Source organism: Theropithecus gelada, chromosome 10, assembly GCF_003255815.1.
Source record: "Theropithecus gelada isolate Dixy chromosome 10, Tgel_1.0, whole genome shotgun sequence".
Taxonomy (NCBI): Eukaryota; Metazoa; Chordata; class Mammalia; order Primates; family Cercopithecidae; genus Theropithecus; species Theropithecus gelada.
In genome coordinates, this window is record NC_037678.1 from 22,743,750 (window position 1) to 22,757,894 (window position 14,145).

The window sequence follows — 14,145 nt, forward strand, 5'->3', positions numbered from 1 at the left end:
CACAAAATCACAGGCGGCTCATAGGTGCCTCAGGAGACACCTATAGTCGAGAGCAGACTGAGTATGTGACCCAGTGTCTTGGACTATGCCCAGGCCTTTGCCCATGTGGGGCCTCTTCCTCACAACCAGATTTTCCTATTGCCTCCCCCTTTTTGTCCAGGAGGTTCAAGATCCCTGCTGCTCTGTCTGGGGAACCCCAGAGCCCCAGGGTCCTAAGCCCCGGGAGGAGGGTGTCACTGGAGGCCTACCCAAGCCTTTATTTCTTTGTGCCTAAATCAGCAAAGCCTCAGTCTTTTCTCTGCCTCTCACTTCCCTGTCACTTTGCTAAGTAATAATTTCCATGTCCAATTCCATTTCTTTTCTAGTTCTGAAACCTCTAAGCTATCAGCAAGAGGATAGTTCACATGAAAACTAATTACACAAAATCAATATTTAATCACAGACCAACAACCTGATCCTGCAGAAAAATCCTTTAAAAACTCCACCGCCCTGTACAAATACTTCTTCCCCTGCTTATTTATGGACCCCATTTTTGATGGGGGTAATTTTCATTTTTAATTTCAAAAAAGAAAAAAATATATATACGTCTGTAAACTTCCGCAACAGGAAGGCCCCGAGAAAGGTCTTGGATCTGAGCTTGCTCTGGCTGAGTTTTAAAGTTGTTGGTTTTTCTTGTTTGTTTATTTTTAATTAAAATTTTTTTTGGGCGGGGGGCAATTTCTTAGGAATTCCGCCACTAGCGCAAAGTTGAACCCATATCCCCCCACCCCCGGCACGTCGGTTCTGGGGCGGTTCTGGCATACGTTGCACTGCCTTCCTAGCCGCAACTCCGGGGAGCAATGAATCTGCGCGCACGACATGGTAACTTTTTAACTCCTGCCCGCGACGGTGGAGTGCTTAATCTAAGGTTTTTAAATAAAAAGGGCTCAGGGGTTGGTTTTATTATAACGTTTATTTCATTTCAGATTTCATGCGCAATTTAGCAAACGCTAGACAGACTCGGGCGATAAACACTTTCTTTTGTGGGGGGAAAAGGCATTTTTATACACCATGCTTAATTTTATTTAGATTTAATAGCGATATCAGGGGCACTTCAAAGAAAGTTCTTTTTTCGCCCTTCTCCTAAGAATGCGAATCTGCTAGCAAAATCGCCTGGTGCTATTTTATGGCAAGGAAAATTAAAGGCCTTCTCCCCTCTCCTTCCCCACACACACTTTAGGGAGGAACACACACACGCATGCACACACACACACACGCACGCACGCACGCGCGCGCACACGCACACAGGCGCACAGAATAAACACCTCCTCTATCCTCCATCACCTCTAACTTCCAACTTCTAATTGCAAGATAGATTTCAGCCTCGGTGGGGATCGGGAAGATCTAAACATTTTAACTAAGATTATTAGGATAAATATTTCATAAAGAGCAGGGCAGATATTAAATTACTCCTATTGATTTTAGTATCACAGTCCAATTCCATTCCTCGGCCTCTTCAGTTTAATTGATCTCTTAAGGAGGCCAACCTCGCACCCGCAATGGGCCTGGGCCTTGGACCTGGTGGCCTAGGGCAAGGTGTGCGGGCCGGCGGGTGCGCCCTCTTCGTGCGTGTCTTCTGGAGTTCCCAGCCGCCTCGCAAGTCGCTCCGGTTACTGGGCTCAACCGATGTGCTCCCCCATAAAGTGGCTGAGTGACTGTGACTCCTTGGAGCCCACGCCTGCGGGTGAGAACCGGGAACCCCAGGCAGTGGGGAAGGGGAACAATTGTGAGCGTCCTAGTGACGGAGGAGTGAGCAAGCGCCTAGGTCTCTCGAGGATAACCCTAACTTCGAGGTTCCCCGTCTGCTTTACCCTCCAAGAAAATCCCAGGGCCGGCTAACTTGGGCGCCGCTAGCGGAGAAGGGAGTGTTCACCCCGGAGCCGAAGCGCAGTAGACACTTGGCGACTTTCCGTGGCGAGTCCAGGGTCTTTGCCTGGCGACCTCATTGTCTGAGCGCCCCGTACCGCTCACCGCCCACCTCCCCGCCCCCTGCCCACCCGGTGGGTCTCGCTCCAGTTGGGGGTGGGGAGTTGGGAACTGTGTGAATGGGAAGGGGGTGAACAAAGCCAAGCTCCCGCCATTCTCCTCCTCCTGCACCCTCTCCAGCCCGATGCGCCCGGAGGCCAGGGCGCGCCCCCAGCGCACTGACGCCGGACCCCGAAGCGAGGCGGGCGCGGGGGACCCCAGAGCTGGGGTAATGCGGGTTCGTGGCGGGGGCCTCGGCAGCCAGGACCCCGGACCACCTTAAGAGCGAGCCCCGCCCCGGGCCCGGAGCTTGGGCGGCGCTGATTGGTGCAAATGTAATGGCTGAAATTGATTGCTGAAATGCAAAACTTGTTGCTGCTTCTCCCGGCGCTGGGCGAGAGGCAGACACAGAGAGGGGAGCCGAGACCCTCGGAACGCCCCACGCAGAGCCCCCCCCGCTAGTCGGGAGAGGGGTGCGCAGACCCCCCAGAGCTGCCCCCGCGCCCCCCTCCCCCGATTCCAGGCTCTGAGAGCGCAGCGGGAACGCCTCAGCTTGCTCGCCCGGCGTGGCCCCCCGACCCGCGTACGCCCCCCTCCCTCAGGTCCGAGAGGGACTCGCGAAGCACCTCAGCGCGGAGGCAGGGAACCGGAGCCTTGGAGCGACCCAACCCCTCGTCTCGCTGCCCTCCCGCGCCTGCAACGGTGCGCTGAGACTCCAGCGAACTCAGACACCCAACGGCGGAGGACAGAAGCGGCAGGCGGCGGACGTGGCCGCGAAGCTGCGCGCTGGGCGCAGCGCACCCGCTGCCGAGCAGAGGAGCCGCGCCTTTCCCCCGACCCTCCGCTCCGACCCCCGGCGCCTGCCGCCTCCCAGCCCCTCTGCGTCCTCGGCTCGGGGGCCAGCACCCGCGATGCCGAGCGGAGCCTCCAGTCCTCTGACCCGCTGAAGAAGCAGCAGCGGCTCGCCCGGAGCCTACAGGGATTGTGCGAGCGGATCGTGCTCGGTGGAGGCTCGGGCTGCGGGGCGCGGGGACTCCGGGGGGCGGGGGGAGGGACCGCTCTGTCGGTGCCCGGCGCTAGCCGCGGCTTTGAAGGGTCTCCCTCCCCTGCCCTTAGCAGCTCTGCCACGGACTCCGGGAGGCTGCGGGCGGCGTCCTGGGGGCTCCCCAACAGACCCAATCGGACTTGAGAAGGTGATCGCTCTGCTCTCCCAACCCCCTTCCCTCCCTATTCCCCCCACTTAACTTTTTGTCTCCGTTCATCCGCGGCTTCGTCCCCTCCCCGCAGACCCACCCGCGGCTGTGACAACCGCCCGGGGCATGGGCCCCCCAACACGGCTCCTAGAGGCCCCGCGGCCTCGCAAGATGTGAGAGGCCCTCCCCGGGCAGAATCGGAGCTTCGGGAGAGGAGGTGATACCCGCCCCCCGTCCCTCACATCAGGCGGGGTGGAGGTGCGCGCTGAGCCCCCGCGGTGCTGAGCGTCCCGGAGCGCCCAATCCTGGGCTGGAACGAGTAGCTGGCCGGAGGCGCGCCGCGGAGAGCAGGCTGTCATGCCCTATTGATCTCCCTCTGCCCCCCGCCAAGTATGTTTGGGCTGGACCAATTCGAGCCCCAGATCAACAGCAGGAACGCTGGCCAGGGCGAGAGGAACTTTAACGAGACCGGACTGAGCATGAACACCCACTTTAAGGCCCCGACTTTCCACACTGGGGGGCCCCCTGGCCCTGTGGATCCTGCCATGAGCGCGCTGGGCGAGCCCCCGATCTTGGGTATGAACATGGAGCCCTACGGCTTCCACACGCGCGGCCACTCGGAGTTGCACGCAGGGGGGCTGCAGGCGCAGCCTGTGCACGGCTTCTTTGGCGGCCAGCAGCCTCACCACGGCCACCCGGGAAGTCACCATCCCCACCAGCATCACCCCCACTTTGGGGGCAACTTCGGTGGCCCGGACCCGGGGGCCTCGTGCCTGCACGGGGGTCGCCTGCTCGGCTACGGCGGCGCAGCCGGAGGCCTGGGCAGCCAGCCGCCCTTCGCCGAGGGTTATGAGCACATGGCGGAGAGCCAGGGGCCTGAGAGCTTCGGCCCGCAGCGACCGGGGAACCTCCCGGACTTCCACAGTTCGGGTGCCTCCGGCCACGCCGTGCCGGCCCCATGCCTGCCGCTGGACCAGAGCCCTAACCGAGCCGCCTCCTTCCACGGCCTGCCCTCCTCCAGCAGCTCCGATTCCCACAGTCTGGAGCCCCGGAGGGTGACGAACCAAGGAGCCGTCGACTCGCTGGAATACAATTACCCGGGCGAGGGGCCCTCGGGACATTTTGACATGTTTTCGCCCTCTGACTCCGAAGGGCAGCTGCCTCATTATGCAGCTGGTCGCCAGGTTCCCGGGGGCGCTTTCCCGGGCGCCTCGGCCATGCCCAGGGCTGCGGGCATGGTGGGCTTATCCAAAATGCACGCCCAGCCACCGCAGCAGCAGCCGCAGCAGCAGCAGCAGCAGCAACCCCAGCAGCAGCAGCAGCAGCAGCATGGTGTGTTCTTTGAGAGGTTCGGTGGGGCCAGAAAGATGCCTGTGGGTCTGGAGCCCTCAGTGGGCTCCAGGCACCCGTTAATGCAGCCTCCCCAGCAGGCCCCGCCACCCGCTCAGCAGCAGCCCCCGCAGCAACCGCCACAGCAGCAGCCGCCGCCGCCACCCGGGCTTCTAGTCCGACAAAATTCGTGCCCGCCTGCGCTCCCTCGGCCCCAGCAGGGCGAGGCGGGCACGCCCAGCGGCGGCCTGCAGGACGGAGGCCCCATGCTGCCCAGCCAGCACGCGCAATTCGAGTATCCCATCCACCGGCTGGAGAACCGGAGCATGCACCCTTATTCCGAGCCTGTTTTCAGCATGCAGCATCCTCCTCCGCAGCAGGCACCCAACCAGCGGCTGCAGCATTTCGACGCGCCCCCCTACATGAACGTGGCCAAGAGGCCGCGCTTCGACTTCCCGGGCAGCGCGGGAGTGGACCGCTGCGCTTCGTGGAACGGCAGCATGCACAACGGCGCTCTGGATAACCACCTCTCCCCCTCCGCCTACCCAGGCCTACCCGGCGAGTTCACACCGCCTGTGCCCGACAGCTTCCCTTCGGGGCCGCCCCTGCAGCATCCGGCCCCGGACCACCAGTCCCTGCAGCAGCAGCAGCAGCAACAGCAGCAACAGCAGCAGCAGCAGCAGCAACAGCAACAGCAACAGCAGCAGCAGCAGCAGCGCCAAAACGCGGCCCTCATGATTAAGCAGATGGCGTCGCGGAATCAGCAGCAGCGGCTGCGCCAGCCCAACCTGGCTCAACTAGGCCACCCCGGGGACGTGAGCCAGGGCGGCCTGGTGCATGGCGGCCCGGTGGGCGGTTTGGCTCAGCCGAACTTTGAGCGCGAAGGCGGCAGCACGGGCGCCGGGCGTCTGGGCACCTTCGAGCAGCAGGCGCCGCACTTGGCGCAAGAGAGCGCGTGGTTCTCAGGTCCGCACCCGCCGCCCGGAGACCTGCTGCCCCGTAGGATGGGCGGCTCGGGCCTGCCCGCTGACTGTGGCCCGCACGACCCCAGCCTGGCGCCCCCTCCTCCGCCCGGTGGCTCGGGGGTGCTGTTCCGGGGCCCTCTGCAGGACCCGATGAGGATGCCCGGAGAGGGCCACGTGCCCGCGCTGCCCTCACCGGGCCTGCAGTTCGGGGGCAGTCTGGGCGGCCTGGGTCAGCTGCAGTCGCCCGGGGCGGGCGTGGGGCTCCCCGGCGCTGCTTCCGAGCGCCGGCCCCCTCCGCCGGACTTCGCTACGTCTGCGCTTGGGGGCCAGCCGGGCTTTCCGTTTGGTGCAGCAAGCCGGCAGGCCACGCCACACAGTGGTCCAGGCGTGAACTCACCCCCCAGCGCGGGAGGGGGCGGTGGCAGCTCCGGTGGCGGCGGTGGCGGGGGTGCCTACCCGCCGCAGCCTGATTTCCAGCCCAGCCAGCGCACCTCGGCCAGTAAACTGGGCGCGCTCTCGCTGGGCTCCTTCAACAAGCCCAGCTCCAAGGACAACCTGTTCGGCCAGAGCTGCCTGGCTGCGCTCTCCACCGCTTGCCAGAACATGATCGCCAGCCTCGGGGCCCCCAACCTCAACGTGACCTTCAACAAGAAGAACCCGCCCGAGGGCAAGAGGAAACTGAGCCAGAACGAGACCGACGGCGCGGCAGTGGCCGGCAACCCGGGCTCGGATTACTTCCCAGGAGGGACTGCTCCTGGGGCCCCAGGAACCGGAGGCCCATCCGGGACCAGTAGCAGCGGCTCCAAAGCCTCGGGGCCACCCAACCCTCCAGCCCAGGGGGACGGCACCAGCCTCTCCCCCAACTACACCCTGGAATCCACGTCGGGGAATGACGGCAAGCCGGTCCCCGGGGGCGGCGGCCGGGGACGGGGTCGCAGAAAAAGGGACAGTGGTCACGTGAGCCCTGGCACCTTCTTTGACAAGTACTCGGCGGCTCCGGACAGCGGGGGCGCACCTGGGGTGAGCCCAGGGCAGCAGCAAGCGTCAGGTGCAGCCGTCGGGGGAAGCTCCGCAGGCGAGACGCGCGGGGCACCGACGCCCCACGAAAAGGCGCTCACGTCGCCATCCTGGGGGAAGGGGGCTGAGTTGCTCCTGGGGGATCAGCCAGACCTCATTGGGTCCCTGGACGGTGGGGCCAAATCGGACAGTAGTTCGCCGCACGTGGGTGAGTTCGCCTCGGACGAGGTGAGCACGAGCTACGCCAATGAGGACGAGGTGTCGTCCAGTTCTGACAACCCCCAGGCACTAGTTAAAGCGAGCAGGAGTCCCCTGGTGACCGGCTCGCCCAAACTCCCTCCCCGTGTAGGCGCCGGGGAACACGGACCGAAGGCGCCCCCGCCCGCCCTCGGCCTGGGCATCATGTCTAACTCTACCTCGACCCCTGACAGCTACGGCGGCGGTGGGGGCCCGGGCCATCCGGGCACGCCGGGCCTGGAGCAGGTCCGCACCCCGACGAGCAGCAGTGGCGCCCCACCACCCGACGAGATCCACCCCCTGGAGATCCTTCAGGCGCAGATTCAGCTACAGAGGCAGCAGTTCAGCATCTCCGAGGACCAGCCTCTGGGGCTGAAGGGTGGCAAGAAGGGTGAGTGCGCCGTCGGGGCCTCAGGGGCGCAGAATGGCGACAGCGAGCTGGGCAGCTGCTGCTCCGAGGCAGTCAAGAGCGCCATGAGCACCATCGACCTGGACTCGCTGATGGCAGAGCACAGCGCTGCCTGGTACATGCCCGCTGACAAGGCCCTGGTGGACAGCGCGGACGACGACAAGACGTTGGCGCCCTGGGAGAAGGCCAAACCCCAGAACCCCAACAGCAAAGAAGGTATATGCCCACCCATTTTCCTCTCACTTCCCGGGTGACCCGCCCCATCCCCAGGGCAGGCCTTAGCCTTTGCGCCTTGGGGTCCTTTGAGGTTTGGAGGGCACAGACCCTCCTAATCTCCAACTAGGAGCTGGTTATCCCACCTTTGCTTACACCAAGAGCTGTGAGGACAGACCACCCCCCCACTGCCCCCAAGCCCCCCACATGCTGCCAGGTAGATTCTAGTGCCACAGGGTGGTAAAAACTTAGATGGCAGCCCTTTGGGAATCTTGTAGAGTACACTGCACAGCCTCCCCCACACCCCCAGTTTTAGCTGAGTTGCCCCTTCCCTTTCACACTAAGACCCTTCCCCACCCTCAACATTTAGGCAGGTTCCACTTTTTAGCAGCTGTGTGCTGCCTTCCCTGGCAGGACACCTGGGAAGTTGTGTTAACGCCTCCCACCTTTTCCTAGTTAGTCAGCCTCTAGCTCTAGTTCTTTTAGGTGCCAGCATCTTTAGAAAAAAAGTTACCAGCCCTGGTGTCAGCAGCATCACTCAGAGGCAATGCCTAATTTGACATTTGTTCCTAATGAATAGCTATTTTGTCTCTTCTTAACTATCAGAGTTTCATTGAAAAACTGGAGACCTGTGGGGGTTGAGGAGGCAGGGAACCTTTTCAGGGTGCACCGCCTTGACATTTGGTGGGTTTGGGGAGGGGGAATGCTGGGGTGGGGTCGGCCTGGCAGAGACCAGACCACTCAGTCAGGACATCATTTGTGTATGGAGATATGGATATATATTCTTAAGACACAAAGGATCCGTGTTTGTCAATATCTCGCTTGGCTTTGGTGACAGATGTCCTGTCCCAGCTTTCGTTTGCATTCTAAACACCCCCTTCCCACCAGGCCTAGAGGCCTTTAAGGTGGGAGGGGTGGGGTTAGTAAATGGGCTGCCTTTCCAGTTAAAGTAATAACAGTTCTCTTTAACCTAAGGATGACTGGGTTGCCGTAGATATTTATTTTATCTGAAAGGAGCTTTAAAATGTATATATATAAAAGGTGTGTGTATATATAGGTGTCTATATAGGTATGTGTGTCTATATACGTATCTATATATATCGAATGGCTTCTTAAAATCAGATAACATCATTTTTTTCTTTCTACCTCTTTCTTTTAAACTATAGTTGAATTCCCTTGGTTTCCCTAGACAGACTATCGCCATGGAACCAGTGGCTGACATTTTAACCTTGTTTTTAAAAATGTACCCCCTCTCAATGCGATTCTTGCCCTCTTTTACAGTTCTTTCCTCCTCTGCCTTCGTTTCCCTCATCCTCCCCATATCCTGCCATATCTTGACCCTGGATTTAAGGTGAGGGTAGGTTTTAGGAGAATGGCACGGGGGGCTGGGGGAGGTAAGAGGAGAGGAGGCGGGAGTGGGCTGGGAGTTGGGTGGTTCAAAACTTGGGGCTTTCAAGGCGCCCATCCCGGGTAGCTTTCCCGCTTAGGTTTTCTAATTCATGAATGCGGCCTCTCTGCTTTTTCTCTTTGTTCCGCGGTTACTGCCCAGCCCAGGACGCCCGGGACGCACTCTCTCATTTGAAGCCGGGTGTTTAGCATGCACAGCAGACGCTGCGGCCAGCATCAGCATTCTCCAGGCTTCTCCCAGGCAAGGCCATAAATTGGTTAGTTTGGGACCCTCAGCTTCTTCTCCCTTTTTTTCCCCCTTTTTAAAATCGAGTTGGACACAGCATCCTGCTTGCTCCCCCCACCCCTTTATTCTCTTGTACACAACATCTCGATCTGGCCCGATCGATCGATAGCTGGTTAGCACAAATCTCAGCCCCTGTCACTTCTACCTGGCCTGGCCTGGCCGCCCCTCCCCCTTACCCTTCTCATCCTTCACCCACCCCTAGTAATTAAGAACATATTAGCCAAAATGAGGTGAGAAAAGTTAAAACAAGGAACAAAACCCTGATTTAAAGAATTAATTTAAAGAAAAACAGTAGCACTTCATCTTCAAGTCTTTTAAAGGGCCTTCATAGACTAGGTGGACAGGTATAGGGTCATTTTAATGAGATTTTTAGAAAATGCCTCTCCCCATCCCCTTTCCAACCCTTCCTTTAGAGATGAAGATGCAGGCTGTGAATGAAGAAATGTCAACCAAAGAAATGTTTTGTTTGTGTCATCATCACAGTCAGATGAATGAAAATATTTTTTAGAAACAGATGCTAGTCACTTAAGGGTTGATTTCCCCTGTAAGCTAAAGGAAGCCCTCCCCTGCACGCGGGACGACAGGGACTTCCATCAGGGACCAGCAGGGCTGGCTGCCTTATAAGCACCAGCAGGGACACCCACTTGACCTCCTTTGTTTTCTACTCTGTGGTATGGGAAGGACAGTTTCCTCGATAAAGCAGCGAATTGAGGTCACTGGAAGCTTCTGCAGCCTTGGGGTTGCTAGTTAAGGCTTTCTAAGGTATCTGCATCTGAATCCCGCTCCCTCACTGGTAGTAAATAAGGATGATTAAACTTTTCATTATGATAGCACCCTGTAGTTCCATCTGCACATGTTGTATAAATAGGTACACAGAGCTTTCTACAGGCCCCTGAGTCCCCTGGCGGAAAATCAGAGTGAAGTGTGCCACTTCAAAATAGAGACAGGAAAAAAAAACCATAGCAAAATGTTCTGCTTTTCCTTTAAAAACATGCTCATGGTCCCATTAGCCTTGAGCAGTGGTGTCCAGTGGTTTTGAATAGACCTTCTCTAGGTACCAGCCCCACCATTTTTTTTTTCTAACCCCCTTGCAGGCAAAGCCCATTTTTGTAATGATATTTTATTTTGTCACGCCGTAAAACATGCCAGTACTAATGTGATTAAATATTAACACCGTTTCTGAAATTCTTCGCTCCAATGACAGAATACTAGTCGGTATTTAACAAAATGATCCGTGCTCGGATTGGAGGGAACGAATCAGTCTTCAGAACTGCACAAGGCGTGCAGCCACTGGGACGTGCCCAGATTGTCTTATGGGCTTGAGATGTCCTTTGGAGGGGAGGGAACTTGACTGGCAAGTTGTCGTTCTCTCAGAGTCTAGGCCAACATCACATGGGATGATGATTTTTTAAACCAGGAAATCTAGCTAGTCTTTCCAAATCATGCTTCTCTTGACTTCTAATCAACCCACCCAACAACTTTTATATAATGCAACTTCACCTCTGATCATGAGGCTCTATTTGTACAAAGTTGTGGTGGGGGAAGGGTGAGATTGTGAAAAGGAAAAAAAAAAAAAAAAAAAAACCAACAAACCCAGCCTGAGTTTGGGCCTTTTCAAACATCAATTAAATTGGTGAGAATTACATGAATTTAAAAAGAGTTTGCAAAATCATCCGCCTGTCTTTGTAATAGGTGTGTGGCTATGGAAGAATTTCAACACAGAGAAGGAAAGATAATGATAGATTATAGATAACGTATATGAAGTTGGAAAAAGTACGTGTTCTCCCCTCCTGCCCCTTACAATTTTCAAAAGTTGAATTAACTGTATTCTGTAATACATTTATCCTTGCCAAACCGCCTCTCCCCTGGTAGCTCTATCTTGAAACTCAGGGCAGTCTTGAAGTAGTCTTTCACATACATTGAAATGGGAGCAGTCTCGATACACACTCTGCAAGCAATCCTGCTCTTTTTGGAAGTATGATATTTTTACAGTGATGCCAGAGAAATTTTTGGAATTTCATGCTTCTCTCAGTGTTGCAGTCAGAACACAGTAACAGCACTGAGCAATCCTAGGCAGACATGATTTGAACATGGAATTTCTTTAGACATGGGGCAGACTTGGGGTGGGGGGGGCAGGGAGTTCCTAGCCTCAGAGCAAAGCCCTGTTTTCCTGAGAGAATTTTTAAGGCTCATTCGAACTTGTCTGGGGAAGGCAAAGAGCTTTGCAATCCTGTTTCCCTGTGAAATTACCCAGCACGAGTTGCATGCCTTCATGTGACTTTTGCGCCTCCGGAAGATGTAACCCAAAACTTCGCAGGTGTTAATAAGGGATAATGTAAACAGATAGGGCCCCCTTTGTGCAGCTGACGTTTGGGCCTGCCTGCTCCCTGGATATCCCAGGACATCAAACTACTGTTCTTTGGTGCTTGTTTAATATTTCATGGCTGTAATAAACCTGTCTACTTTGCCCGCCTCCCGACATAAAACCCCAACCTAACACACATCTGCAATCATACATTTCTACTAAATATTAATAAAGGACAAGGATGTTTTAAGGGGCTGAAGGCTGGCAGTGTTGAACTTGTCATGGTTTTCTACCACTGGGTTTTTCTGGCTGTTTTGATTTTAAATAGCCATTGCTTTCTAATATGCAAAATATATTTATGTATTCATATATATATATATGCAATTTTTGCAGATTGAAGGGCTTTCCTCAAGTAGTATAGCTTTCTTTAATATATATTCACCTAGATTTCTTGTGAGGCCCCTTCAGACCGGAAATAAGGAACTGTTGAAATGTTCTTCTAGTTTATTGAGGTTTCTAGGAAAGGAGTGAGAGTTAGTTAATCTAATTTCTCTTTCTAGCAATGAAATTCTATGATTCCTGATATGATTTTGTTTGCCTGACAGAGGTATTTAAATTTCCACAAAGAATCTTAATAGGTTTTGGAAATGCGGCTACTCTTGCCAAGAAGTTACTTGATACCTTGTGCCGATATAAAATATACATTTTTAATAAATAGTCCGGCAGGACCAGGTGAAATCAGAGGAGGAAAATTCTTCCTACTGTGGAAGGGCCAACTTGAGTGGGTCACTGGGATTTCACGGGATCTCCTAAACTCACTCTATGCTGGAAAATGTAGCACAATCACTTGTGACCCGTTTCTCTCCACTTGAATGACAATGACGTCGGATTGTGTTCTTGGCCCAGGGAGTGATCAGCTTTGCCGAAAGCATTTAGGAGAGATAAATACTCTTGGTAAGGAATACCGTATTTACCTCTGTTTGGCTATTTTTAGAGATTAAAAGGCTGTAGCTTTATATAATAGGATCAAATGTCTGGGGAGTGTGTGGGAGCAAGCGGGCCTCCCAAGCGCACCGCAACGTAAAAACACCAAATCCTCTCATGCCAGAGGGGTCCTCTGTTTGTCGGAGGGGGTGGGGGGCTGCAACCAGTGGGTTCACCTTCTGTCCTTTTCTCACTGCCCACTGCTTGTTCCACCCAGTTCTTTGGTCTGGAGGGGCTGGGATCGCCCAACCTCATCATTTTGACTCAGGTCAGGATTTTGACTTGCCGACGATGTGTTTGTTTTAGGATGGTGTCTATATTTAGGCGCGTCTTGGGTGGACAGATTTGAGTGTGGGATTTGATCGCTCTTGGTGGAGATGTTGATGTATACATGAGTGCGTGATTGAGAAGAGGGACATTTGGAGGAAATTTTTCAAGCCTCCTCGCCTTCTCACACATACTGGAGCCAAATGAAGTGGTCTGGGGACCAGCTCGAAAGAGAACAGCTGAGGTGGGTGGAAGCTCTGGGTCTGTATCTCAGGGGAGCAAAGCAGGGCCCCATGCAGTTCAGCATGGGAAGAAGCCCCCCTCTCTCCCCCTCGTCCCATCCCAGCATCCGCATATATACATATGCATGGACGAGTGTATTTCCATCCAATCTGGAGTCACTCCTCCAGTTTACCCTTAATCTGCTTTCTGAAGGCGAGCAGGGAAAGGAGCTCACCCTTCAGTCTCAATGGCCTTAGCTGACAGGTTCTGATTCTGCAAAGGACTGAATGAGCGTGAGTCCTAAAAATAGAGGGAGGATTTTGAAGATCCTAATTACGAAATCTCAGCCTCCCGGGCCTCCTGGGCTGTGGGTGACTTTGATCTGGAGTATTTCAGTAGCAGACGCACGTCGCCCCTCGCTGGGTTTTGTGCGTGAGCGTGCGTGGAGGTGTCTCTCTGGCTGAGTTCAGCTAACACCAGTTTCCTGCCAGGAGAGGAATCTTTGAATCAGTGCCCCCTCCCCTTCTTTACTCCCCCCCGCATCTACCCCCACCAGTTGTGGGAAGCGAACGCTGCTTCTCATTTATGGAAATTCCTAGCCTTTATTGTAATCTTTTTGTACCAACGACGTGGCGGAGACGTCGCTGGGCTTTCAAATTAGTCATGGTCCTGCCTGCAGGGACCCTCTGTGTCCTGATGCAGAACAGCTCAGCCACAGTCCCCAGCTCAGAGCCACCCAGGGCCCGGAGAAACTGTGAACAGGACCCAAAGGGAGAGATGGTTCTGGGATCCTGGCACATTGTGCCCAATGGGCCACCCCACACGAAGGTGGCCCTGGTCATTTCCTGCCACCTTCCGATGACAGGACAGCACACAGACTCACCTGGGTGATCAGCTGCTTTGCAGAGCGTGGGTGAGATGATACCCTGCAAGTGTGCGCTTCAGGGGGCAAAACCTCCAAACTTATTTTGTGACCAGGATGGAGAAGCAGAGTTAAATTTCATTTACTTGCGCGGGGAGGGATTTTTGAAAGGCATCATGTTCTCAGGATGTAATTATTATAGGATGCTGAGACCTGCTTTGTGTGCCGGCCTGCATTTTAATCAGCAGCCTCCGAGGTTTTGAGCAGCCAGTGAAGTGTCTCCTCCCAACACGGTGTTTGCCCCTGGCACGGAGGGGAGAAACGGCCACGGGTTTCTCCCAGTCTTGAAATCCAAGGGGTGGAAGCTGGATTCCCGATAGCTTCCAGTTTGGACCTGACAAGACCATATTAGACTGGCACCCTGGGTACCTCCTGAGTCAGGACT

The 14,145-nt window shown here is 55.4% G+C and overlaps 1 protein-coding gene across 2 annotated transcripts in view; it reads left to right on the forward strand.

Annotated features, from left to right (window-relative positions):
- The first annotated feature begins 2,634 nt into the window (after positions 1-2,634).
- Positions 2,635-14,145, forward strand: part of MN1 (MN1 proto-oncogene, transcriptional regulator) — a 53,743-nt gene continuing 42,232 nt past the window's right edge. Inside the window, exon 1 of one of the 2 annotated variants that reach the window (XM_025400346.1) lies at positions 2,635-7,370. In XM_025400346.1, coding sequence (XP_025256131.1) covers positions 3,590-7,370 — 3,781 coding nt within the window. In that variant the 5' untranslated portion in view covers positions 2,635-3,589. The remainder of the gene's footprint in view (positions 7,371-14,145) is intronic. The other variant, XR_003121552.1, reaches the window with a different exon arrangement.